Here is a 26,452-nt window from a genome sequence, read left to right on the forward strand (position 1 = left end):
AGCTGTCGATGATCTTGATGTAGCAGTTTGGGATGTCGGTGGTGTTCCGGAGTTTACTTAAGAGCTTCTCTCGCCACACCTTGTCAAATGCTTGTTGGACATCCAGGAAAATGGCTGCTGTATAGTGGTTGAGGTTGATTGGGTTTGTAAGGTGTTGCGAGATCCGGAGCAGCTGGATTTCAGCGGAAAGTTTCGGTTGAAAGGCAAATTGGTCAGGTCGAATGACGTCGTTTTCCAAGGGGGGGGGGGGGGGGGCTTGATGCGGGCCAAGATGACACGTTCAAACGTTTTGCCCATTGTGGAGAGGAAACTGATTGGTCGGTGGTGCTCAGGCTGGAGTAGGGTATAATCTTGGCCAGTTTCCATTGTGGTGGGAAATGCTCCTTCAGCAGGCATTCGTTGAATATTCTCGTAAGTAGCACTAGCAGTTTCCGTGGGAGGTGTTTTAGGTGGTCGTTCGATATGCCGTCAGGCCCAGGAGCTGATGTGTAGTGTATATGCCTGAGAATGCGACGAATTTCCCTTGGCGACGTCAGTTCTGGCCGGTCTCCGCTGGGGTGTTGTCTGATGTGGTGTGCCTCTGCCCGAGTGCGCGCGTCCTCTTCTTCGTCGTTCTCAAAGTCCGCAAAATTCAGGCGGGATTGCGTTTCGTAAGTTTCCGCAAAAAGTTCGGCCTTTTGGAGGTTGTCAAAGATGAGGTTGGTGCCATCCGTGAGCGCCGTTTTTGGTGGCCTGGGTTTCTTGATATTGCGGATGAGTGCCCATTCATCACGCGATAGGTGTTGGATTTGTGCCATCCGGTCCTCCCATAGTCGGCGCGCCATTCCTTGCAACGCCACGTGAGTTCTCTGGAGAGCTGGTGCATTTCTCGTCTATATGCTGGGTTGCGAGTTTGTTGCCATTTTTTATGGGCTCGATTCTTCAAATATTTCAAGTCTTGCAGTGCCGGCGGCAGTGGGTCGCGATATGGTGACGAGAAGAGTAACTTCGTGGAGGCCTGGTGGGCGGCCTTCTTGATTTTCGAAGTCAGACGAGTGATGGCGTCGTCGAGTTGCTCCGGAGTTGCTAATGGCTCCGTGGGGCGCACATTGTTGTTTAGCCACCTGCCGAAGGATATCCAGTCTGTGGAGACTTTCGTTTTCGGTGGCAAAATTGGAAGAGCTCCAGACAGTGTTCTGAGAACAGGTTGGTGATCAGAAGTCAAGTCATTGATCGTCTGGAGTGACAGATCAGGATTCACGTTTTTGATTATGGCCACATCTAGGACATCCGGCTGATGGCGTGGAACAGTAGGCAGGTAAGTCGGTTCTTCAGGACCTTGTGTGAATGCTTGGAGCCGAATTTCAAGTTCGTAGAGACGGGTGCCTTTGGCGTTCGTCTGCCGCGAGTTCCATGCTACATGCTTCGCATTAAGATCCCCACAAAGGAGGACTCTGTCGTATCTATCAAAGATGGAGATGAAGTCTTCATCCGTGAAGGCTGCGCCAGGGCTCAAGTAGGCTGCGACGAACGTGAGCTTCCCATGTGTGGTGGCGATCGTGACTGCTGTGGCTTCAAGACTTGTCATGTCAGGCAAGGTTTCGAGGGAGTGAGTGAGGGAAGATCGCAGGTAGATTGCTGTACCTCCACCGCGCTGATTGTGGCGGTCAGTGCGGTATCCCACCATGTTGCGAATGTTGAAGGTTTGGGTGGGTCGCAGATGCGTTTCAGACAATAGTAGCACATCAATTTTGTGGTGTTCGACGAAGTCGGTGAGTTCTACTTTCTTGGGGGCGACGCCGTTGGCGTTAAAAAAGCGGAATGTAAGGTTTCTGTGTTGATGCCGCTCTTGATCCATGTTAGTCGGTGAAAAAGGCCATGATTCCTTCAAGTAGAGTGAGTAGTTTGGATAACAGATCTGGTGCGTCGTTGAATTTGCGAGCTGTATCTGCTAAGATGGCAAAGACGTTTTTGGTTTTTAGTAAGTTGATGATTGAGCCCATGTTAGATAGCGCGGCGATGATATCGGACAGTCCGAGGGCGTTGTCCGTGGATTGTTGCTGCTGTTGTTGCTGGCGAAGATCGTGCAGTCGTTGGCGCGCCGTGTTTTTCTGGCGAGTTGGTTGTTGCTGGGTTGGTGTTTGAAATAACGACGATGCAGCCGTCCAGGGTGTTCGGAGAGATGGGAAGTCCTTCAGTGTCGCCGCAAACGACGGCTGTGGTGGTTGTTGGGTCTCCTTGGATGGTGGAGGTCGCAGTTGGTAGGCGTGTATCGCCTTCTGAAATTCAGGGCAACCACGCCAAGTCCCAGGGTGGCCTTCTTGGCGACAGTTTGCGCAGATGGGTGGTTCTGTTCGTGGCTTGGTACAATCCTTTGCGTGGTGGTGGCCGCCACAGCGTACACACCTGACCGGCATCTGACAGTACCGGCCAGTGTGGTTGAATTTGAGGCATTTCTTGCACTGGGCAGGCCAATCAAGAGGCTTGTAGTCTTCCACCTTTACTCTGGTGTGGAAGAGGTATTGTATGTCGTAGATGGTGCGGCTTTTCTGTCCATGTGGCAGAGATACACAGTAAGCCGACTGTGGAATCAGTTTCTTGGAGGTCAGGTCTCGTTTCTTGAACTGGTGTACGTTCGTGACTGTGAACTGCATGTGGCCAAGTTCGGCGGCGAGTTCGTCTTTGGTAATTTCCTCTGGGATATTCTTGAGGACCACTTGGAGTTCTCTGTCTTCTGCTGCTTGGTGGGTGAAATATGGCATGTTGATGGAATGGAGGTAGTCCAGTGCTGCTCGTTGGTCTGCCAGCGTTTCAAAGTGGTATTTGATCTGATTATTTTTGTAGATCGCCTTGAGTGGTCCGCCGATCTTCTGCTTTAATTGAGCGTTTAGTTACAGGTATTTCCCGGTGTAGTTGATTGTCACAGGTGGTATTCTCGGTTTCGGCGGCGGCAGAGCTGTGGCGTCCTGAGTATTTGTGTCGTTAGGCTGAGGCTGGTGTTGGTCTTCCATTGCTGGGTCCTGTTGCTGTAGTGGTGCGTAGTAGTTGGTGGTAGGTACAGCTCGTGATTCCGTCTGCATGGGGGTAGTTTCTTCGGCTTTCCTGCGTTTGGTGCCTTTCCGGCGGCGTCTGACTTCCTGGAATAGTGCGTCAGAGTCGCTGGATTCATCCTGATAGTCCATGGCATTGTGTTTCTCCGTCGGAATTTGACTCTTCGTTCGGCAGTCGTCAGAAGATGAGTTGGCACTGGTGGTTGGGCCGTCCTGCTCCCGCCGTCTTGCGAGTTCCTTTGCTCGTGCGTCGAGGTCGCGGCGGAGTTGTTCCAGTTTCTCTTGAATCATCGCAGTGCATAAGTCTTCAGGCGTGGGGGCCGGGGGCGCGGGGTGTCGCGGTCGCACGCCCTGAGTGGTCCTGCTCGCGAGTTCTACCTCAGCCCTGTACGTCTGTTCTGGCCTAGAGGAACGCGGGCTTGCCACCCGCGGGTGGGGCCCTGGCTCCTCGTCGACCCCTACTCTGTCCATCCTACAAGTGCGGCTAGTCCGCACTATCTTGCCTGCATTCTATGTCGGTCCTGTAACACGACAAATTGCTTAGTACTCGCTAAGAAGCAAGTGAATCGCAGAGTTTTGGTAGCTCTCGATAGCGGCGAGTCGCACAAGGGTTCCACACACACTACGATCGCTAAGGGACTCCAACCCTTTCTTGGCCTCGCGGCACAGGCCCAGCCAGTGTCGCGGGCGGGCGCGGACGGCCGAGAGAGCGGCCGCCACTCTGCGCGCCGCCGCGCCACGCCTCCCGCGCTTGCTACCGCCCAACGTCCATTCGGAGTTAGTCTTCCGACGAGAGCGGACGTGTCGCGCGAGAGCTCGTTATGTCTACGGACGCTACTCCGGCTGAGGGTGTGGCGGATCGCCGTCCGGCGGAGAATACTTCGTCGGCGGCCTCATCCGGCCCCCCACCTATGATGACCAGGCAACGCCTCCGTGAGAACGATCTGTTGACGACCTGTGCAAGGACTTTGGATATCGGTATGGATTGCACTCCTGATTCTTCAGGCGAAGATGACGACGGCCACCAGCAGCATAGTCGTAAGCGCACCGGCGACGCCGCCACCGAAGCAGATGACGGTTTCCGGAAGCCACCAAAGAAGAAGGTCTCGAAGCAGCCGCAGCGGCGGCCTGACACGGACGCGGTGCCAACGTCTAACCGCTACGACGTCATCCAGGACGGCGCGGACGGCGTTCCACCGCCCCAGCAGCAACAGCAACAGCAGGGGGCGCAGCAGCAACCGTCCCAACCTCAGCTGCAGCGGAAGGTGCCGCCCATTGTGTTGCAGTTTAAGAATTCCTACAAGCAACTACACACGTGGTTAAAGGAACATTGTAAGCAGTCATTTACTGCCAAGCAGACGGGGGGTGATACCCTCAAACTCAGCCTCTCCTGTACTGAGGATTATGTGACTGTAATGGATATGGTTGGGCGAGAGGGTATCCCCATGTATACCTATCCAGCGGTACGTCCGCCGACTCTGAAGGCGCTGTTGAAGCACATTCCGGCGTCTCTCACCCATGACGAACTGAAGGAAGAACTGGAGGACCTCGGCTTCGTCGCGACGGTGGTGGATTACCATCGTATGCCCGGGACCAATCAGCTTACTGGCCACCGCGTCGTCGTCCTGCAGGACACTCCTCGGCATCGGGAAATATTCCAGCTAACCAGGATTTACGACCTCTCCGTCACCGTGGAACGTCTGCGGAAGTCCCGTGGCCCGGTCCAATGCTTCCGGTGCCAAGGGTTCAACCACGTGGCCCGTCACTGCACTATGCCGCCTATGTGCGTCAAGTGTGGTGCTGGCCACGACAGCCGCCTTTGTCCACGAAGCAAGGATGAGCCGCCCGTCTGTGGCCTGTGTGGAGGCAGCCATCCTGCCATTTTTCGTTCCTGCGCGAAGCATAAGGAGGCTAGCCGTCGGCAGCGGGGTCTTCCTCCCGTCCCGCCTTCCCGACGTGCTGATACCCGCCGGCGGCGCCAACCGCCGCCCACACGGCCGGCCAATGACAACCGTACGTGGCCCTCCCTCATGGAACGCCGGTCCGCGAGGATCCAGCCCGGTATCACAGTGGCCGATGCCCTGAAGGGCGTCTCCCACCCACGGGCTACTGCAGCTGCCGAGGTGCCAAGCGTCCCGCCGCCTCTTCCGCGCCAGGACCGCCAGCCAGCTTCTCCTTCACCCACTGCGGTGCCTACTGTTGGACTCCATGACGTTTTCCAGCTGCTGCAGCATCTGACCACGATGGTGACCGAGTTGACCCATGCCATCGTCAACCTGCCTGCAACCATCGCCGCCACGGTGGAGGCGACGATCTCACGCAGCCTTCAGGCTCCTACTGCAGACACTTTCGTAGCCCAGCATGCCTAGACGCCGCCGCTTGGATGATTTCCGCATCGTGGCTTATAACGCCGCCAACCTGACCTACGACCTTGAGGAGCTCCGGCAGTTCTTGTTTGAACATGACGTGGACATATGCCTGGTGAATGAGACGTTTCTCAAACCAGGCATCCGCTCCAACATCGCAAATTACCGATGCTTTCGGACCGATAGACCGACGCAGGGGGGTGGCACGGCGATCTTCATCCGCTCCTCCATCCCGCATTGTGAAATTCAACCGCCTGCCATCGGGTCTATAGAAGTCACTGCTGTCCAGGTTGAAACAGCCACTGGACCAGTCACGTTTATGGCTGTCTACCGGAGCCCTCGCCGCCAGCTCCTCATCGATGATGCCCGTCTCCTTCTACGGACTCCAGGCAAATATTTCATCGCAGGTGACCTCAATTGCAAACATGCGGCCTGGAATTCATTGGTCACTAATCGTAATGGGCGCCTTCTACTCCAGGCCACTGAAGAGGTGAACGCGTATGTCTGTGGTCCCGTGGAGCCAACGTGTTATCCAAGCAGAGGGAGGCCTGACGTACTTGACATCGCTATTACTCGGGGACTTAATCAGTTCCTGACTGCTGACGTTCTCCACGCCTTGAACTCCGACCACCTGCCAGTTCTCTTTCAACTGGACGTCGCCCCGGTGCAGAGTACAGGCCGCCTCAATCTCAACCGCACGGACTGGCCGTGCTTTCAGCGTCGAGTTACTGCAGCCCTGCAGCGACAGGTGGATGGCGTCGGCGTTCACGAGGCCTCTGCAGCCCAGTTTGCTGATACACTCACAGCAGCTCTGGTGGGAGCGACGCCCCGCCCGCGCACCAGCACAGTCGCATCTTCCGCTCTCCCAGCGGAAATCCTCCAGGACATCCGCACACGTAATCGCCTCTGCAAGGAATGGCGTGTGACCAGGGACCCACAGCTGAAGCGCCACATCAACAGCCTGCGCCGTGACATCAAGGCCGCTATTGTCCAGCATAAGAATCGACGCTGGGCTGAGAAACTGCAGGCGTTCACCCCTGACCCCATGCACTGGAATGCGGTCCGCTTTTTTACGAAGCGCAGGACACGGATGCCCCCTCTTGCAACACCGACTGGGACGGCCTATCTACATGAGGATAAGGCGAATCTCCTTGCGGACATCTTTCAGGAGAATTTTACCCCCCTTCAAGACGATGTGGACCAGCTACACGTCGACCAGGTTGATGCAGCGGTGCAGACCATCCTCCACGGGGACGGGGAGGAGGACCGTGACGACATACCACCTATTTCAGTGGCCGAAGTCCGTGCAAGCATCAAGGCTCTCCCGGCGTCCAAGGCTCCAGGTGTTGACGACGTTACCGGCCGGGTCCTGAAGAACCTGCCGCTCCTGGCTGTGGTTCATCTCACTGCCATCTTCAATTGGGTTCTGCGGACTCGCACCTACCCTGCAGCGTGGAAGCACTCCATCGTTATTGCTGTTCCTAAGCCGGGCAAGGATCGGAAGGACCCAAAATCCTACCGGCCTATCAGTTTGCTTCCGCACATCAGCAAGCTGTTTGAGCGGCTTCTTCTTCAGCGACTCCGGACCATCCTGGATATTCGGGAAATCCTCCCCCCGGAACAGTTTGGATTCCGCAGCGGCCACTCCACGACCCAGCAGATTGTACGTGTTGTGGAGTACATCACTCGCGCCTTCAACAACCGGGAGTACTGTGGAGCGGTTCTTCTAGATGTCACGAAGGCCTTTGACAGTGTTTCGCATGCTGGACTTCTCTGGAAGATGGACCACCTTGGCATTCCCCGAGCGTACGTGCGCCTCATTGCGTCGTACCTGCAGCACCGTACTTTCGCTGTCCGCGTTGACGCGGCTCTCTCCACTGCCAGACCTATCGTCGCCGGGGTGCCGCAGGGCTCCATCCTGGGCCCCGTCCTTTATACTATATTTACCTCGGACCTTCCGACGTCGCCCCGAGTGGAGAAAGCCGTCTACGCCGACGATACGATGCTCTACACCAGGAGCCGGTGGCATGCCGCCATGCATTCCCGGTTGCAGCAGGCATGCGACGACCTCGAGATCTGGGCAGCTCGCTGGCGCATCCGGTTCAACCCCCTGAAGACGCAGGCCATCGTCTTTACGAGGAAGACGACGATGCCGGCCCCGCCACTTCGACTCTATGGGACCGCCCTCCCCTGGCAGAAGACCGTCCGGTACCTGGGCGTTATCATGGACGATCGCCTACTGTGGAAGCCACACCTCGACGCCGTCCGTGCCAAGGTCCACCAGCGGATGGGTGCGCTGTACCCGTTCCTTAATGAAGGGTCTGAACTCTCCATCCGGAATGGCCTCCTCATCTTCCGCTTATTTATACGACCAATTGTGGACTACGCGTGTGAGGCCTGGGGCAATGCGGCTCCCACGCATATTCAGCGTCTTCAGGCGCAACAGAATAAGATCCTCCGGCGGGTCTTCCATGTACACCCGCAGTTTCCGCATCAATACCTCCACCATGCAGCTGATCAACTGGAAGTGATGCCCCGCATCCAGCAGAATGCCGGCCGTTTTTACCGACGGTCGCGCGCCTCTGCCAATCCCCTCATTCGAGACGTTGGCGCACCTCAAGATGTTCGTGACCGCTATCAGCGGCCTGTTGCACTCCTCGACCGCTGAGACTCGGGAGTGCACCAAGCGGACGCTGCTTGCAGCTCCGTCCCTATGATTTTCTTTTTATGATCCCGCATACCCCGATGCCATACAACAAATAAAGAAGTTCACCCCACCCTTTCTCCTCTGACGAATGCAGGCAATGCCGTCAGGTAAATCCTGTGTTGCTCTCCTCTTCTTGGGACATAACGACTGGCGGATGGGCCCAACGTCCGACAGCCTGTGCGGTGCAGCCCCAAACCTGCGCCACAACCACCCGCGCCTTTCAAACCACCGAGGATGGGGCTACACACAGCCACACCACAGTCGCCAACCAGTCGCCACGGCAGCGCCGCAAACCACGGCCAAACTGCAGCTACCGCGCGCTACAGCCTGGGTCGGCCCGCCGAGAATCGCCGCCCCCGCCTATATGCCGCCCCCACAGCCCCAACCGACGACCCGCCACAATGGCCAAACCTTCGGCAAAACTCCCACACCGTCGCCGCGGCAGCCCGGCCAGCGCGGCCGGCGCCACAGCCACACAAGCCGAGACGTGCGGCGATGACGGCCGTGCAAACGCACCTCCGCCGTCCCATCGCCTTCCGTCGCCCTCCCACCGTTTCCCGATCGGCCCGCAGCCGTCGGGCCACATCGCGCGCCGTCCTCCTCCTCTCGCCCGCCAACATTCACAGCCGTTTCTCAACAATTGCCCGTCGCAAACGGACGCCGCCTGCGCAACATGCACCGCCGCCCCTCGCCGCTTCCGACCCAACCCCTCGCCCGAGGCAAACCGCAATCCGCATCTACAGACCAACCCAATCTGCCGTCAGCACACACGACAGCCGACCTTACACGTTACGCGTTACACATTACGTTTACACGTCTAGGTTAGGTTAGGTTAGGTGGACGTGGGTTAGGTTAAGGGGACTTGGGTTAGGTTAAGCGTCAAACTTAGGTTAAGCATTCAAACACGTCAGGCGCCAGAGGTTAGGTTAGGTTAGGTTAGGTTAAGGGGTCAAGTGCTAGGTTAAGCGTCAAACGTAGGTTAAAGCGTTCAAACGTGAGGCGTCAGGTGGCCGCAGCCGCACCTACCTTACACAGCCGGACAGCTTACCTTACGTAGACGTTAGGGGCTCAGCTGAGCTCACCTCACCTCACCACAGGTTAGGTTACGCTACGCTACAGGTTAGGTTAGGTTAGGTTAGGTTAGGTTCGGTTAGCTCAGCTCAGCGTAAAGCGCCGAGGTCAGGTTACGTTCGTTCACCTTCGGGCGCTACACTTTGGGTTAAAAGGTGGTCGCGACGGGACGTCGGCAGGCACGCCGCAACAAAACAAAAACTTACAGACGACGTCGAAAACCGCCGACAGACGGGGAGCAGCACGACCACGACCAGATACCGAGCGCGAACGAGACACGCGCGAACCACCCACCGGCCAAAGGGCACCAAACAACAACCCAGAGCACCACGTGTCGACACCAGAGCAACCCGCCGCTCACGCGACGTGGCTGGCACCGAAGGGCAACCGCCCGCAACTGCTCTTTCCGCGCCGGCCCGGATGCACGTGCTACAACAACACCACTACCGTACCACAGCCGCTGTTCAACATCACTATCATGCGCGCCCGCGGCTCGCCGCGGTTGCAGTCGCAGCCCCAACGCCAGTACTTTTGCACCACCATTCACACGCACCGCAACACAGCTCGCCGACACAGCCGAACAAAACAAACACCACACAACAACAGCAACAACGCCGCCGCCTCTACTTGTGCCGGCGACCCACCCCGCCGATGGCGCACCTTTCGCCAGCCGGCAATCGACACGCACCCATCCCCCACCCCCTCCCCCCCAGTGCAAAATAGACACGGGAAACGCACACCTCCACTTCGCGCGCACGCCACCAACCAGTCGTCGTCTCAAAACAAACAAAAACAAAATACAGACAAACTAAAATAAAAAACAAAAAAAAACAAACAAACTAGGGCAACAAAACGCCACCCACGAACCGGTCACAAAACGAACAAGCACAGGCACAGCCTCTGCTGACGACCACGACGCAGCGGCACGCTGCTCCTGTCCCGCGCCCGGCGCCCCACTCGATTCACAATCCACGCGACACCGTCAACGAAGGCCTCGCTTCCCGCAACCTACCACCTTTCCGCCACAGCCCCAGCCCCACCCGACGCCTGTGGCAACGACTGCACTTTCACCACCGCCTCCCCCTTCCCACACACACAACACCACAGCCAGCCAAAAACGCACTCGCGACCCACACATGCACGTGCATGCACCTCTCGGCAGCCGTTTCACAAACATGACACGGCGTGACACGACATCACGGGCTACGCACACCGACCCACTCTCCTTTCCTTCTGTTTTTCCCGACGCCTTAGGCCAGGCACACGCGGCACAACGCCGCCAATTCACCACACCGCCCACACAGTCAGTCACACAGTCGACAAGCGCCCGCCCTGTACGGCACGCAAAGACGCAGCGCAGCAAAGGGCGCCCGCAACACATACCTGTCCTCTCTCTCCGCCGCCCGACGCGCCAACCGCCACACCACACCGCCAGCCACTCGCAAATTGTGCACTGCCACCAGCCACACGTCCAACACGCCGCGCCGCCTGCGGCCACCCGCCAGGGGGCGCTCACGTCCGCCACAACAGCGCGGCCCGCCGGGCCGGGCCGGGCCGAACCGAACCGAACCGCCGCTGTTCTGCACTCGGCACGCCACACCCTGCTGCAGACCGGGCTCGTCTCTCTGTACGCGTCTGCCTGCGCATCAACACAACGGGGCACGTGAGCAAACCCCGTCACAACACGACACATCGCGCAATGGCCGTGCCGACCTTTTTCTCTCTACCGCCATCCCTTCTTCTCGCGTTTTTTACTCGTTGTTGCAGCAGCGGCGCACACCTACAGATCCACAGAACCAGCCGGCCTCACCTCAGGGCCCGCCGCCAGCGTCTCCTCCTCGGGCACAGGTGCGGTGCTGTGGCCGCCCATCCAACCGCATTGCTGGCCGTCCAGCCGCCAGGCGTTCCCACTGCCGCGAACCACGCCGCGCACCGACCCTGCTGCAGAAAACGAAGCATAGCCAGAGAGACCGACCGATACACAAGGCAAGCCGTCGCGCCTCGCCTCTTGTCCTTCCTTCCTCCCTTCCTTCCTTCCACCCCCGCCCTTCTCACACCACCGCCTCTCCACTTTCGCCCCGCCCCGCCCCCCCCCCTCCTTCTTTTTTTTTCTATTTGTTTCTTTCTTTCTTTCTTAGGCCCTCTCTCCTTCCCGCCATGGCGGTTACGGCACCGCCTGCAGCAGCAGATTTTTGCGCCCACACGCCTACTCCTACCACCATTACCTTGCCCTGCCCTGCCCTGCCCATCAACGTCGCAGTCGAACCGACGCTTGCCAACACACTGCCCACGTTCCTTTCTCTTTTCGGCCTACGCCCATTACGCGCCGCCGCCACAGCCTATTCTCCTTCTCCCTTCCCTTCCCACAACACACCGACGTCATCACACGCACCCAAAACAGGGGCTACGACCGTGTTCCTCGCCCACTCCCATCCCACACGGTACGCACATTCCCAACTACTACCGCGCACCCTCCCTTCCAGTCTGTGTGTCTCTGTGTCTGTGTCCTGTCCGCGCGTGACGCCTCTCAACATCCGCCGTCCCCGTCCCGTTTTCGCCCCCATGCCGTCGTCGCGCCGCCTCCTCCCCGTCCACCGCCGCCCCTGTCCGCCCCGCACCACACCATACACCGCTGCTTGTCCCGGCCGTTGCCACCAAAGGCGCCGACCGCAAACGCGCCACGCCGCAGCCCCCGTGCGTCTCGCTCGCTTGCATCTCCGTGCCGACGCTGCCTCTCTTCCCGCTCGCACTCGACCTCGACAACACAGTCTTTGGCTCCGCCACTGCGTGTTCCGGTGGTACGCACGCTGCAACACGTATGTATTCATTACCAGAGCGATGGCGAGGCATGACAGCATCTCTGTCTGACCAGAGAGTTATTTATCGTTGCTAGTCGGCGCTTGGACCGCGCCAGACGACAGTAGTAGCACGCAGCGAGTCGGCAGGAACAGTTGTTATATATATTGTAGCGCGAGTCGGGAGAGATAGACTTTTTTTGTTTTCTTTTTTGTTTCTTGTTCTTTTTCCTTCTTTTTTTTTTTGTTTTGTTTTTCCCGCTCTCACCACCACCGCCGCATCACGCCATGCCTCCCCCTTCCGTTTTTTTTGGTTTCTTTTTTTCTGTTCTTCAACTGCTTCAACATCACCGCGCCCCATTTCCACACCACAGCCATCAGCCTCCAAGACGGGCAGCCGCAGTGTGCCATTTCCGGCGCACAAGCACACCCGTACGGTACTCTCCTCGCCCCCACGCCACCAACAACACGGCGACCACGCGGCTTTCAGGCATGGCACGGCACCGGCGAAATGCCCCGCCCCCGCCCCCGCCCCTCCGCGCATCCGTCCGTCTCGCCACGTTCACTGACAGCCGCGTCTGCGGCTACACCACGACAACCACAACACAACACCGCTCCCCTCCCTGGCAACTCATTGTTTTTCTCCTCCTCTTTTGCACAAACCACAACGCCGAGCACAGGCGCAAGCCACCCACACCGCGCCCCTCCCCGTCCCGTCTTTGGCCGCCGCTCCTCGTTTGCCCCCTCCCATCTCCCGAAATGCCATGCCAGCAGCGTTACGCATGCCCCTCCCCTGTCCACACAACACTACCGCCAAACGAACAGCCTTCCGGGCCACATGCAGGGCAAGCCCACCTCCAAACACTGCCAATTCACGGACGCAATTCGCTAAACACACACACACTTTCTCGACACCTTTCTGTGCGGAGGGTGGCGTCATCTCGACCGTGACAGAGTGACGGCAACTATCGACGATCCATTTCCCCCCACTGGTAAAACATGTCCACCAACACCTACATACATCATTCAAGTACACAGACAATAGCATACACACAATGGGAGGGCACACGAACATGGACGGCACGGCACTGTCATACACTCTTCCTCAGAACCATATCAACAAACGTTACGTACACCCGGGAAAGCGAAAGCGAAAGCAAAAGCAAAGCCCAATGCAGCCGTCAAAGGTAACGTTCACCACGGCAGACACTTGCAGCCGCGCCGCCGTTAAACGCATTTCAGTGCGGCTCCAATACGCCTCCGACACGGGAACGTTCCGTTGCTCTGCGAATGCGTTTCTCCCTTTTTCCCTTCCTCTCTCTTTTGCCCCCCCCCTCTGTCCTTTCCTCCTGCACTCTTGCCTCATTCCTCACGTTCTGCCCAGACATTCGACCGATCAAAGTCAACCTTTCGTTACCGTTCTCAGCGCGACGGCGTACAACAGTATGACGGGTGTGCCCAAGACTTCGGTTCAGTTGCGTGACGCCGGTCTATCGCGCCGATCGACAGTTACTCAGGGGGCGACGGATCGGACCACGTCACCGACACACAAAACACTTCCAAACAAACAAATACATACATACCCGATGGACACAGACAAACACGTGTACAGACATTCGCCAAAAAACGACCGCCGCCGTCTAGCGTCGCGCTTACTGTACTGCACTGGACACGCGTGCATCTTGAATGACGACATCGGTGTGCGTGCGTCGTACGCAATCAGTCAGACACGGCTATCAAAAATCAGAGTGTCGAATGGTACATCATCGTGCGTGTCGCCGTACACGTACAGTACAATACAACAACAACAATGCGTCTTAATGGCACGTTCATTTCAACGTCACTCACACACCTCCACGCTGCAGTTACGTCGCACCATTGTCAAACTCGGCGTACAGCAAAGGGAATAGTGGGCGGCAAAAAAAACAAAAACAAATAAAAACATTTCACATTTCACCCTCGCCATGTATGATGTGCAAAAACAAACCCGCAAACGGCCGTCGTTACGGTGACAAAAAAAAAAAAAGTCGGCGATCGCACTGTCCCCCCTCGCAGACAGGTAACACACACACACACACACACCAACACCAACGGGTCAAAAACCACGCCACGGCGACCAACCTCGTGGCCGTACCCCGCAACACCCTTTGACGCGCCCCCCCACCCACAATCAAAATGCACACATACATCACAGCCGTCCACACAAACAACAACAATTCCGCCCTTCCCGCAAAAGGCAAGTTGGTGGCCCTGAAAAGGGCCGTTTTGCCGCTCTCGCAACGGAGGAGCCTTCTCCATCCTTCCTTCCTTCCATTCCAGAGCCACCTCCTTACTTGGAGCTCGTGTACTTGGTCACCGCCTTCGTGCCCTCGCTCACGGCGTGCTTGGGCAGCTCGCCAGGCAGCAACAGCCGCACAGCGGTCTGGATCTCGCGGGACGTGATGGTCGAGCGCTTGTTGTAGTGCGCCAGGCGAGAAGCCTCGGCCGCAATGCGCTCGAAAATGTCGTTCACGAAGCTGTTCATGATGCTCATCGCCTTCGACGAGATGCCCGTGTCAGGGTGCACCTGCTTCAGCACCTTGTAGATGTAGATGGCATAGCTCTCCTTCCTCTTGCGCTTCTTCTTCTTGTCGCCCTTCGAAATGTTCTTCTGCGCCTTGCCAGCCTTCTTGGCGGCCTTCCCGCTAGTCTTGGGCGGCATCTCGAACGAACAGCAACACCAGTAGCAAGCGCTCCGCTCTAGTCAGCGTCTCCCCACACAGTGGCACCCGCCGCCAGCCGCCGCCGCACCTTTACCAGCTCGCCCTGTTGCGGCCGCCGACCAATGGGGCGAGCGCGCAACCGGCCGCCGCACCCGAGCCCATAAAGCACCCCCACCCCGGCTGCGCCGGCTTGCAGTGCAAACTGCCAAGGGGGGAGGGAAAAGAAAAGTGCGCCAATTGCAGGGGAGCGCACCCAGCCAGCTACTTAGGATGTCCTGAGTACAGAGCTGCAAGGGACAGGCAGAGGGGCAAAGCTATCAATAAAACCCCGAATCACAATAGGAGCATGCCAGCACCCAGGCCACCCCCCCCACCACCCCAGAGAAGAAACCAGGACACAGTAAGAACACAGGTCTTCGCATCTACCAAATATTCCCGTGCACTTACCGGTGACCCACCCGACCCGCCGAACCACCTACCACCACCACCACACACCAGCAAACAGGTTCCTCAAGCTGATGGAAGCCCTAGGGAAGTCAGTCCACCACGCCATCCACAAACCAGTCCGCGAGAAGCAGTCGAGTCTGCTGCAATCCAGCAACTCGCGTCGTCCATCCGACTGCTACAGGCACAGATGACCCAGCTAGTGGGCATTCTAGCAACATTGACGCAGCTCCCCGCCGACCTCAGATCGGCAGCACAGCAGTCGCCTGTAGCAGCGACAGCCACAGGAAAAATTGTCCCCCACCATGGATAGGAGACCTAATATACAAGGTCTCAAAATATGCGCGTTTAACGCAGACAACCTTACTCGCCAACCCACGGAGTTTAGAGAATTCATACAGGAAGAAAAAGTTGACATATGCCTAGTGGGAGAAACATTCCTCAAACCAGGACTAAGAGTTTCTGTACCAAACTACATTTGTTACAGAAACGACCGACCCACTCACGGAGGCGGGGTAGCGGTATATGTCAAAAAAGGTATCAGACACCATCAAATATACCCCCCCAATACAGCAGAAATAGAAACAGCGGCAATCGAAGTGGCTACAGTAACTGGCCCCCTAACAGTCGTTGCAGTGTATCGCCCCCCTTCCCAAAGACTAGAAGAGGACGACATAGCTGCACTAAGTCGCATTAGAGGCAAACTACTAATAGCAGGGGACCTAAATGCCAAGCACGCGGACTGGAACTCGAGACGCCGAAATCAAGCTGGTCAACAACTGCAACGACTCGCGCGCACACACCAGTTACAAATATGGGGTCCAGAGGAACCGACACATTTCCCAAAGAACGGAGGAAGACCGGACGTCCTCGACATAGCCATCACAAAGAATCTGGTGGGCTTTGTATCCGCGACATCGGTAAACAGAATGTCGTCGGACCACAATCCCGTGATTTTCGAGGTCGACATGGGAGAATGGCTCTCTATCCCACAACGGCATGCGACATACAAGCGCATCAATAAGGAGCAATTCAGCAATACAGTAGCAGCTGAACTTGCCCAGACCCCGCCTCCAACTGCAGAGACAGCAGAACAGGCACTAGACGACCTCACAAGAGCGATCCTACAAGCTGCTGAGGGAGCCACACCGCCTCCTGCGGGGCCCCCCCGCTCCAGGCAACTCCCCCCGCACTTGCTTGCGCAAATACGGCACAAAAACAGGATTGCCAAAGAGTGGAAGCTCACCAGAAATAGGGATACACGGAGGCTACTCAATAGGCTACAGAGAGAGCTGAAAGCCGATCTCAATGAGTACCGCAACCAACAATGGTCGGCAAGGCTCTCAGCTCTCAAACTAGACGACAATAGTTTATGGCAAGCCACCAAACAGTACACAAAAAGACGCGCAAAAATGCCACCACTCCATGGCGAACGCGGACTGCAGTTCAGCCCCATTGACAAAGCTAACGCACTAGCCGACGTGTTCGAAAAACAGTTCAGACCAGCAGAAGTACAGGACAGAGAACACGTCGCAACAGTCCGCAGAGAACTGGCCGTGTTCCTGGAAGCAGACGACGAAGATGACTACGCGCCACTCTTCAGTACTGAAGATGTGGCGCGCTGCATCAAGTCCCTGCCCACCAGGAAAACCCCGGGTCACGACCAGGTCACAAATGAATTGCTGAAACTCCTCCCGCCCCTGGCAATCACCCACCTGACCGATATTGTTAATGAACTGACGCGATCACAAAAATTCCCGGCGCAGTGGAAGCATGCAGAAGTCATTGCGATCGCGAAACCAGGAAAAGACCCGGTGCTCCCGCAACATTACAGACCAATTAGTCTACTGCCTACCCTCAGTAAACTTTACGAGCGCCTCCTACTAACCCCCATACAGGACTATATCACAAGAGAGCAGATCCTGCCGAAATTCCAGTTCGGATTTAGGCAAAGACACTCCGCCCCACAGCAAATCATGAGGGTGGTTGAAGCAGCCACGGACAGCTTCAACCGAAAGGGCTACTGCGGGCTTGTCTTATTAGACGTAGCAAAAGCCTTTGACTCAGTCTGGCACACTGGGATACTACACAAGATGTACACCCTAGGCTTCCCCGGAAAGATAGTCAAAATCGTTAAAAACTATCTCTCCGGTAGGACTTTCTCAGTCAAGATCGATGGATCCCTGTCGACCAGGAGAAGAATCAGTGCAGGCGTGCCCCAGGGCTCAGTCCTGGGACCCGTCCTCTACAGTGTCTACACTGCTGACATCCCTACGACTCAGCATGTAAACACTGCACAGTACGCAGACGACACTGCATTCTTCTCCTGCTCGACAAACAGGAACCTGGTTACAAGGCGTCTGCAAACCGCCCTAAACAGGACGGAAAACTGGGCAAAGCAGTGGCGCATCTCAATTAACTCTGAGAAAACACAAGCCATGCTGCTCACCAGACGCTATGGGAAACGCCGACCCCCAAGAAGACCATACCAACTGCTGAGATTGCAGGGGCAGAATTTGCCATGGAGAAATTCTGCGAAGTACCTCGGTGTCACACTTGACAGACGCCTGACATGGAAGTGCCACATAGAGGAGCTTCGCAGAAAGGCTCACGCCAGGATGCAGATTCTGTACCCTGTCTTGAACAGCACCAGTTCCCTCGACCCCGCAACAGGAGTAGCGATCTATCGAAGTCTAATTCGACCGATACTGGAATATGCGTGCCCTGTATGGGGCTACGCAGCCAGATCGACGATAGATCGCTTACAAAAGACTCAAAACAGAGCGTTAAGACGAGCCCTACACGTCCCCACGCGCTTCCCCACGGCAGATTTGCACGAAGCCGCAGACATAGAGCCAATCACCACAAGATTCCGCGCCCTGGCAGAAGTGTTCTACGCCACGGCGCGGAAGTCAGAAAACGAATTAATCAACACCCTTGGGCAATACGAACCCCATAGGCAGAGATATAACAGACCCAAGTCGCTACTCCTGCAGTAGCAGAAAAAGAACAACTAAAGAAAACTCTCAACGAACAGCAACCAACAAAAGCAAAGAAACAAAAACAACACAAAAGAAAAGAGGAGGAAATGTCCTAATGTGACAACAACCTCCACCAGCACACCCTCTAAAGGTAGAGGAATAAAAGAGAGAAGCAGCTGCGCCGGCATTCCCGCTCAGGCTGCGGAGTTGAGCTAATCGCTGCACGTAAGCGCTAGCTCTCCAGCATGTACGGACGTGGCGGAAAGGGAGGCAAAGCTGCTGCCCTGCTGCAATTGCTGGGCCTCGTGCTCGGCGCATCAGAAGGCGGGAAGCGCACGAAGACGGCGGAGCGGAAGGAGCAGTGTTACCGCTGCCAAAAACTTGGCCATGTTGCCAAGTACTGCCGCAATGCAGTGGCGTGTTTTCGTTGTGCGCAAGCACACGATTCGCGCCACTGCGCCAAGAAAGACGCCACACGCTGCTGCGCCAATTGTGGCGGCCCTCATGCGGCGAATTACCGCGGCTGCAGCTACATCAAGAGCTGGAGTCGCGATGACAAAGTCGGGCGGAGACAAAAGATCACTAAGAAGGCGGACACAGCCGAGGCCGTTGCGTCCTCGCCACCCACCGCCTCTAGCGGATCTGTGGTGGCTGATGACGTGGCTGTACCACCGGACGCGGTCAGCGAGGCGTGCGCCAGGGTCCGCGCCGCCGCCGACGAAGAAATTGCTGCCCTCAAAGCCGCAATGGCGGAAGAGAGGGCAACACTCCAAGCCGAGCTGGCCGAGGCTCGGCTGCTGGTGCACAGTCTCCGTGATGCACTGGCCAGCCAGCCCCTCCCAGCACAGAAGAAGGACGCCGACACGCAGACTGCCGCCCCCGTGGAACCTGTAGTAATACAGGAAGCCACGAGGGTGGAAAAACAAGACGCAGCCGCACAGACGATTGTCGTGGCTGAGACCATGGCAACCCAAACCACCATGGAGGAGGCTCCTTGCCCCCTCACAAAGACGCAGTTGCAGAAGGTAGTGTCCATTCACTTGGACACTCTCAGGTCCTACAACGCCCGCCCTCCTCTCACGCCTGTACAGTGGGAAGCTCTCTTCGTTTCAATAGAACAACAAGAGCAACAAGAAGACTACGCAAGCCAGGAACAAGGGGCGAGGACCGCCGAAGACGCCGACTGGGAGGATGTGACACATCCTAAAGTGTCACAAGCAGACAATCACCACAACAAGAAGAAGAAGAAGGACAAGAAGAGATACCCAGACGCCAGAAGGACCTAGAAGACTCCTTTCCTCACTGTGTCCGGCACCCATCACCATCATCTTCATCATCATTAAATATCCGCTCTGTCAGTCGCCGACTGACAGTACCAGGCGTCGACAGGGCCAGTTAAGTAATGGCCCCTAGCCGATGCATACTTGTCAATTCACGTGACCAACCGCCTGTCTCCGACAGGCAATTCACATGAACCCAAATACGCACAACCGTCCCAGTTATTCCCAAAGTCCCAGCATACCTCAACCCATCTCAGTGGAGTAAATGTCTAACGACAATAAACTCCCCCTTAACATCCTCAAGAAGAGGAATTCAAGTGCGAAGAGAGGCTGCGCCGGCACGCACTCCGCTGCTCGACTCGCTGCCGCTCGCACCGGTCGTTTTCGTTTCCGTTTCGTGTGCACCGTCGCTAGCCCATCGCCATGTCCGGACGCGGAAAGGGAGGCAAAGTCAAGGGCAAGTCAAAGTCCCGCTCAAGCAGGGCTGGGCTCCAGTTCCCGGTCGGCAGAATCCACCGCCTCCTGCGCAAGGGAAACTACGCAGAGCGCGTCGGCGCCGGGGCGCCCGTCTACCTCGCCGCCGTCATGGAGTACCTCGCGGCTGAGGTGCTCGAGCTGGCCGGAAACGCGGCCCGCGACAACAAGAAGACGCGCATCATCCCGCGCCACCTGCAGCTTGCCATCCGCAACGACGAGGAGCTCAACAAGCTCCTGTCGGGCGTCACCATCGCACAGGGTGGTGTCCTGCCCAACATCCAGGCCGTCCTGCTGCCAAAGAAGACCGAGAAGAAGGCCTAAAGGAGGCCAGGCAATCGCAGCGCCGCGTGCTCCCCTGCACGCAAAGCGCTTTCCCGGCTCGGCTCGGCCCACAACAATCGGCCCTTTTCAGGGCCACCACACAAACCTACGTCCAAAGCAAAATTTCAGTCGTCCTTGTTTTGTTTTAACTTTGCACTTTCACAGCACAGCCGCCGCCGGCGCACGTCCGCCATCTTGTCGTCCACACAGCCCGTGTGGCCCAACACACACACACACACACACATTTTGCACGGTCGCAGTCGCCTTCCAAACGACAACGGCAGCAATAATGACCATTGTTAAAGGGAGGCGTGTCGACACACCGCCCTCCGCTCCCGCGCGCAACGGCCGTCGACACGAACGAAACAGCTGATCCGGCCGCCTATGCCCACACGCCTTGCCTCGGAAACCCCAACGCCGCCGCAAACACACACAGAGCCAAACCACGCAAGCAAATAATCACCGCCTCTCGCACAACAACGCACAGCCCGCCATCTCCATCGCGATCGATACAAAGACACACAATAACGAACACAAACGAAGCAGCTCCACTCTCACACACACAGCCAGCCACATGACACGCTTCCTTTCCTTCTCCCCTCCCAGTCACATCACGTCGCTCAAACGGAAAGAAACAAACAAACAAACAACACAGCGCACACACGCAGCAACAACACAGACTCTTTCGCACTTTTCAACTTCCGAACAGTGTGGTGGCCCTGAAAAGGGCCGTTTTCTAGTCTCTCCCACCCACAAGCACGGCCGCGGGAAGGCCAGCGCCCGCTGCGACGCAGCCTAACCGCCGAAACCGTACAGGGTGCGCCCCTGCCTCTTCAGGGCGTACACCACGTCCATGGCCGTCACAGTCTTGCGCTTGGCGTGCTCAGTGTACGTCACCGCGTCGCGGATCACGTTCTCCAGGAACACCTTCAGCACCCCGCGGGTCTCCTCGTAGATCAGACCAGAGATGCGCTTCACGCCGCCCCTGCGAGCCAGGCGGCGGATGGCGGGCTTCGTGATGCCCTGGATGTTGTCGCGCAACACCTTGCGGTGCCGCTTGGCGCCACCCTTGCCGAGCCCCTTTCCTCCCTTGCCGCGGCCTGTCATCCTTCCTCGGGCAAAGCAAAACGTGCACACACAAACAGCAGCTGCAGCGGCTGGCGAGTCGGCTACGGTCTGCGCCCAGCGCGCCCGCCGCCCCCCTATATAGACTCTGGCCCGCCCTCCCCCCACCACGCGCAACCGAGGGCATATAAGCGCAGCACGGAGGCGCGCGGGCCCGTTGTCAAGGCAGCACCGGACGCCGCGCCGCACCTAGCCTCCACGCACGCCGCTCCGCTACCGCTACCGCTATGGCCCGCACAAAGCAAACGGCCCGCAAGTCCACCGGCGGAAAGGCGCCGCGCAAACAGCTCGCCACCAAGGCGGCGAGGAAGAGCGCGCCCGCCACCGGAGGCGTCAAGAAGCCCCACCGCTACAGGCCGGGCACCGTCGCCCTGCGAGAAATCAGGCGCTACCAGAAGAGCACAGAGCTGCTCATCCGCAAGCTGCCATTCCAGCGCCTAGTGCGCGAGATCGCCCAGGACTTCAAGACCGACCTGCGCTTCCAGAGCTCCGCAGTCATGGCCCTGCAGGAGGCCAGCGAGGCCTACCTCGTCGGCCTCTTCGAAGACACCAACCTGTGCGCAATCCACGCCAAGCGCGTCACCATCATGCCCAAGGACATCCAGCTCGCGCGCCGCATCCGCGGCGAGCGCGCCTAAACCGCGCCGCGGCACCGCACCGCACAGACAAAAACGGCCCTTTTCAGGGCCACTAACATCTCTCCGTCGCGAGCAAACTTTGTCGGTCGCCTGCCTCTCGCCCCACAACCCAAAAATAAAATAAAATAAAAAAAACAAACCACCACTTCCCGTCCGTCCGCCACACCCGCTCACTCTGCCTGCCTGCTAGCAGCGCGCAACAATCACACATCATCCCTCCCCGGCGCTCAAAGCGCACAATACCCAACGGCCGACGTCACACCGCACGGGTGGCTGGCCGGCCGGCCGCCGCTTTCGTTTCGGAAACAAAACCCGCACTCCACTCCGACGGCCAACGGCCAGGCAGGCGCGCCACCGAAATCCCCGCCGACATCTCATCTCAACGTGCCCCCCGTTGCAAAACATAACACACACACAAAGAAACAAAGACCAGACACGACTAGACAAGACAGACATCCGAGAAGAACGAACGCAGGCAAGCCAACCAACGTATTCAAAAAAAAAAACAACGTGACAGAAAACCAACCGTCGGCCGCCGCCAAAAAACACGGCGACAATCAACCACGACGACAACACCGCTTACCGCTACCGCCGCCCACACCCGCCACCGACCCCCGCAATCCAACCACCACGGCACGCAAACAGCATCCCCACGGGCATACAGAAACGCCAGACAGACAGACACACACCCCCACACCGCAACACGACAATCAAAACCTTCCCCGACGTGCTTTGATGGCCCTGAGAAGGGCCGTTTTGGGCCGCGCGTCTCTTGCGCGCCACTAGACGACGACGGGGGGGTGGGGACGACGGAGTCAAGCGCCAAACCCTTCCTTTCCCATCTCTTTCTCCTCTACTCTACTCTACTTCTTCTTCTTGGGCGAAGCCTTCGCCTTAGACGGCGTCGTCGCCTTCTTCGGGCGCGGCGCCTTCGGCTTCTTCGTCGGAACCTTGGCGGCCTTCTTCGCCTTCGACGGCGACTTGGCCTTGGCCGGCTTGGCCGCAGCCGCCTTCTTCGCACCCGCGGGAGCGGCCGACGCCGCAGACGCCTTCTTGGCGGCGCCCGCCTTCCGACCGGTCGCCGCCTTCACGCCACCAGCCTTCTTTGCGCCGGCCGCACGGGCGCCCTTCTTCTCCTTGCTGGCCGGAGCGGCGCGCTTCTTCTTGGCACCGCCAGCACGAGCCTTGCCGCCCTCGGCCGCCCCCCCGCCGCCGGCGCCGGCAAGCTTGAACGAGCCGGACGCGCCCTTCCCCTTCGTCTGCACCAGCTCGCCCGCCACGACGGCCGACTTGAGGTACTTCTTGATAAACGGCGCCAGCTTCTCCGCGTCCAGCTTGTAGTGCGCGGCAATGTACTTCTTGATCGCCTGCAGCGACGACCCGCCGCGCTCCTTCAGACTCTTGATGGCGGCCGTCACCATCTCAGAGGTGCGCGGGTGCGCAGGCTTGGCGCGCGGCTTCTTCGCAGACGACGCAGACTTGGCCTTCTTCGTAGTGCCGGTGGCGGCGGGTGCCGCAGCAGTCTCGTTCGTAGCCGCCTGATCTGCCATTTCGACGACGCGCCTAACACACAGCGAGAGCGAGAGCGAGAGCGAGCGGGACGGCAGGCACGCAAGCACAGCACAGCAGAGCAGAGAATCACAAGGCCCAGCCAGTGTCGCGGGCGGGCGCGGACGGCCGAGAGAGCGGCCGCCACTCTGCGCGCCGCCGCGCCGCGCCTCCCGCGCTTGCTACCCCAGTTCGAGTTAGTCTTCCGTAGTGAGCAGACGTGCTACGCGTGCGCTGCCATGAGTTCGGTATCTAGCTCAGCGAAGGGTGTGGCGGATCGCCGTCCGGCGGAGCTCGCTTCGTCGGCGGCCCCATCCGGCCCCCCCACCATGACGACCCGGCAAAGGCGTACAGGCAATTATCTATTGACGACCACAGCGAGGGCCCTGGACATGGCAATGGATTATTCTTCTGACGCGTCGTTCGCCGACGACGCTACTCGCCCGTCGACGTCCCAGTTTCGACGGAAACGCAGCGATCCCGGACCTGGACTGCCCCGTGTGGCGCCCACCGACGACGGCTTCATTCGTCCGCCGAAAAAGAAGCAGGCCAAGAACCCGGCACCGGCAGACGCGCCTGTCGTGCCTGTCAGCAACAGGTTTGACGTCATCGACGATGGGATGCAGGCGCCACAGGATCATGAGGCACCACAGCAGCCTCAACAGCACCCACAACCACAGCAGCAGCAGCAACCACAACAGCAGCAGCATAAAATTCCACCGATCGTCCTCCAATATCCGGACACCTATTTGAAATTGTACGATTGGCTGACGCAAAATCTGAAGCAGCCTTTCTCAGCGACGCAGGCTGGAGGCGATAAGTTAAAACTCACTGTCACGGCCACTGAAGACTACGTCAAAGTTATGGACATGGTGGGAACCGAGGGAATACCGTGCTACACGTTTCCCACTGTTCGCCCGCCCACTCTGAAGCTGATATTTCGAGGCATCGTCGATTCTCTTCCGAACGACAGACTCAAGGAAGAATTGTCTGCATTGGGATTTGAGGCGACGGTCGTGGACTACCATCGGATGCCCGGCACGCAGCAGAAATCAGGCCTCCGTGTGGTGGTTCTCCCGGACACGCAAGAACATCGCGATGTGTTTAAAATCAACAGAATTTGTGCCCTCTCCGTTTCTGTCGAGAAGCTACGTAAATCACGAGGAGTGACACAGTGCTTCCGCTGTCAGGGCTTTAACCACGTGGCGCGGCTCTGCACAATGCCATTTATATGTGTGAAGTGTGGTGGCCCTCATGACAGCCGCCAGTGTCCCGTCCCCAAGGACGAACCTGCCAAATGCGGACTGTGTGGCGGCAGGCACCCAGCCAGCTATCGTTCCTGCCAGAAACACAAAGATGCTAGTCGCCGACAGAGGGGTTTACCGCCCCTCAACGCCAAGACTCGACGTGCTGGGACCCGTGTCTTCAGAAGCACACCTGCCAGCAGCAGATACATCGATGCACCGCTACAGGAGCGAGCTCCACTGATGCAACGGCGCGCGGCTTCCGTCCTCCAGTCTCCGACAGCGGCGGATGTCTTGAAGGGCACCGCCTCTACAGCGGCACCCCCAACGGCAGCATTTGAGATTGCCTCGGCGTCCTTTCCACCTCTTCGAGGCCGGCGCGCTGACGACTTTGGCCGTCCCCAACCGCCCGCTGCGGCAGCTGACGTCAACCAACTTCTGGTGCTCATGCAGACCCTGATGCACGCCGTCACCGAGATGAGCCGAGCCATTCAAGCACTCCCGGCAGTTCTTGCCACGACAGTTGAAGCGGCCATTCGTGGTTCGCTTCAAGCCACCAGCGACGTTCCGCCTCCTCAACATGCCTAGGCCCCGACGCTATGAAGACCTTTGTATAGCCACCTATAATGCGGATGGCATTTACCACGACCTACTGGAGGTTCGCCAATTCCTGGAAGATGAGCATGTCGACATCTGCCTGGTCAGTGAGACGCATCTGAAGCCGGACCTGAGGGCCAATATCGCCAATTATCTCTGCTATCGGAATGATCGCCCCACTCGAGGTGGCGGTACAGCCATCTACATCAAGCGGACAATCTCACACTACGTTGTACCGACGCCTCCTCTGCGGAAGATGGAAGCGACAGCTGTGGCCGTCGAGACTTCGGTCGGCACAGTCACATTTGTGGCCGTCTACCGCCCACCTAAGCCGCACATTGACGTCGACGATGCGAAGGCATTGCTGCGCCTTCCTGGGAAGCTGTTCCTCGCCGGTGACTTTAACGCAAAGCATGCGGCGTGGAACTCACTCACCACCACTTATGACGGACGGCGGCTCCTCCACGTCCTCGAGCAAGCTGATGCGCACGCTTGTGGACCCGAGGAACCGACATGCTACCCCTCCAGAGGCAATCCGGATGTCCTGGACATCGCAATAACCAAGGGACTGACTCAGTTCATGTCGGCAGAAGTGAGACATGCTCTCAATTCTAACCATCTGCCTGTCATTTTCCAGCTGAACGTCCATCTTCCTCCGCAGACGCCACGGTGGAATCTGCGACGTACCCACTGGGATGGCTACCGGGATCGGCTCCCCCATCTGCTGGCATTCACTCCACCGGATGCACCCGTCGATGATGCCACGGCGGGGTTCACCGCTGCTGTTACTACAGCTCTCCGGCAGTCTACGCCGCAGGCCGGCCAGCGACGGCCACTTCGTCCAGGGTTACCCCATGACATCATGGACCTTATACGTCTCCGCAATCGCCTCTGCAAAGACTGGCGTCTCACCAGGGATCCCGGCCTTAAGCGACGTGTCAACCAACTTCGGCGCGACGTTAAGGCCGCCCTCGTCGCCCACAGGAACCAGCAGTGGGCCACGAAACTCGAGGCCTTTACACCGGATGCCAATCACTGGGACACGGTTCGATTTTTCACTAAACGTCGGACGACTATTCCTCCGTTGGACGCCCCGGCTGGACTCGTCTACACCCCTGAGGACAAGG

General features: G+C 58.0%; 2 protein-coding genes across 2 annotated transcripts; one reads left to right on the forward strand and one right to left on the reverse strand.

Moving 5' to 3' along the window:
* Positions 1-2,870: 2,870 nt before the first annotated feature.
* LOC124771287 (zinc finger CCCH domain-containing protein 13-like) lies at positions 2,871-3,500 on the reverse strand. The gene has a single exon (XM_047249308.1). It carries the CDS (start codon positions 3,498-3,500, stop codon positions 2,871-2,873), a length of 630 nt encoding a protein of 209 aa, XP_047105264.1.
* A 509-nt stretch (positions 3,501-4,009) lies between these two features.
* On the forward strand, positions 4,010-15,427 carry LOC124771289 (pollen-specific leucine-rich repeat extensin-like protein 1). Its single transcript, XM_047249309.1, has 2 exons — positions 4,010-4,294; positions 14,867-15,427. The coding sequence occupies exons 1-2, from the start codon at positions 4,010-4,012 to the stop codon at positions 15,425-15,427; spliced, it is 846 nt and encodes a 281-aa protein (XP_047105265.1).
* Positions 15,428-26,452: the final 11,025 nt, after the last annotated feature.

The sequence above is a fragment of the Schistocerca piceifrons genome, unplaced genomic scaffold (assembly GCF_021461385.2).
Source record: "Schistocerca piceifrons isolate TAMUIC-IGC-003096 unplaced genomic scaffold, iqSchPice1.1 HiC_scaffold_913, whole genome shotgun sequence".
NCBI classification, from domain to species: Eukaryota; Metazoa; Arthropoda; class Insecta; order Orthoptera; family Acrididae; genus Schistocerca; species Schistocerca piceifrons.

Coding starts and splice junctions, on each gene's coding strand:
- LOC124771287 (XM_047249308.1), bottom strand. CDS start 3,500: ATGGACAGAGTAGGGGTCGACGAGGAGCCAGGGCCCCACCCGCGGGTG.
- LOC124771289 (XM_047249309.1), top strand. CDS start 4,010: ATGGATTGCACTCCTGATTCTTCAGGCGAAGATGACGACGGCCACCAG. Junction 4,295..14,866: donor AACCTCAGCTGCAGCGGAAG/GTGCCGCCCATT, acceptor GCCGGCTTGCAG/TGCAAACTGCCAAGGGGGGA.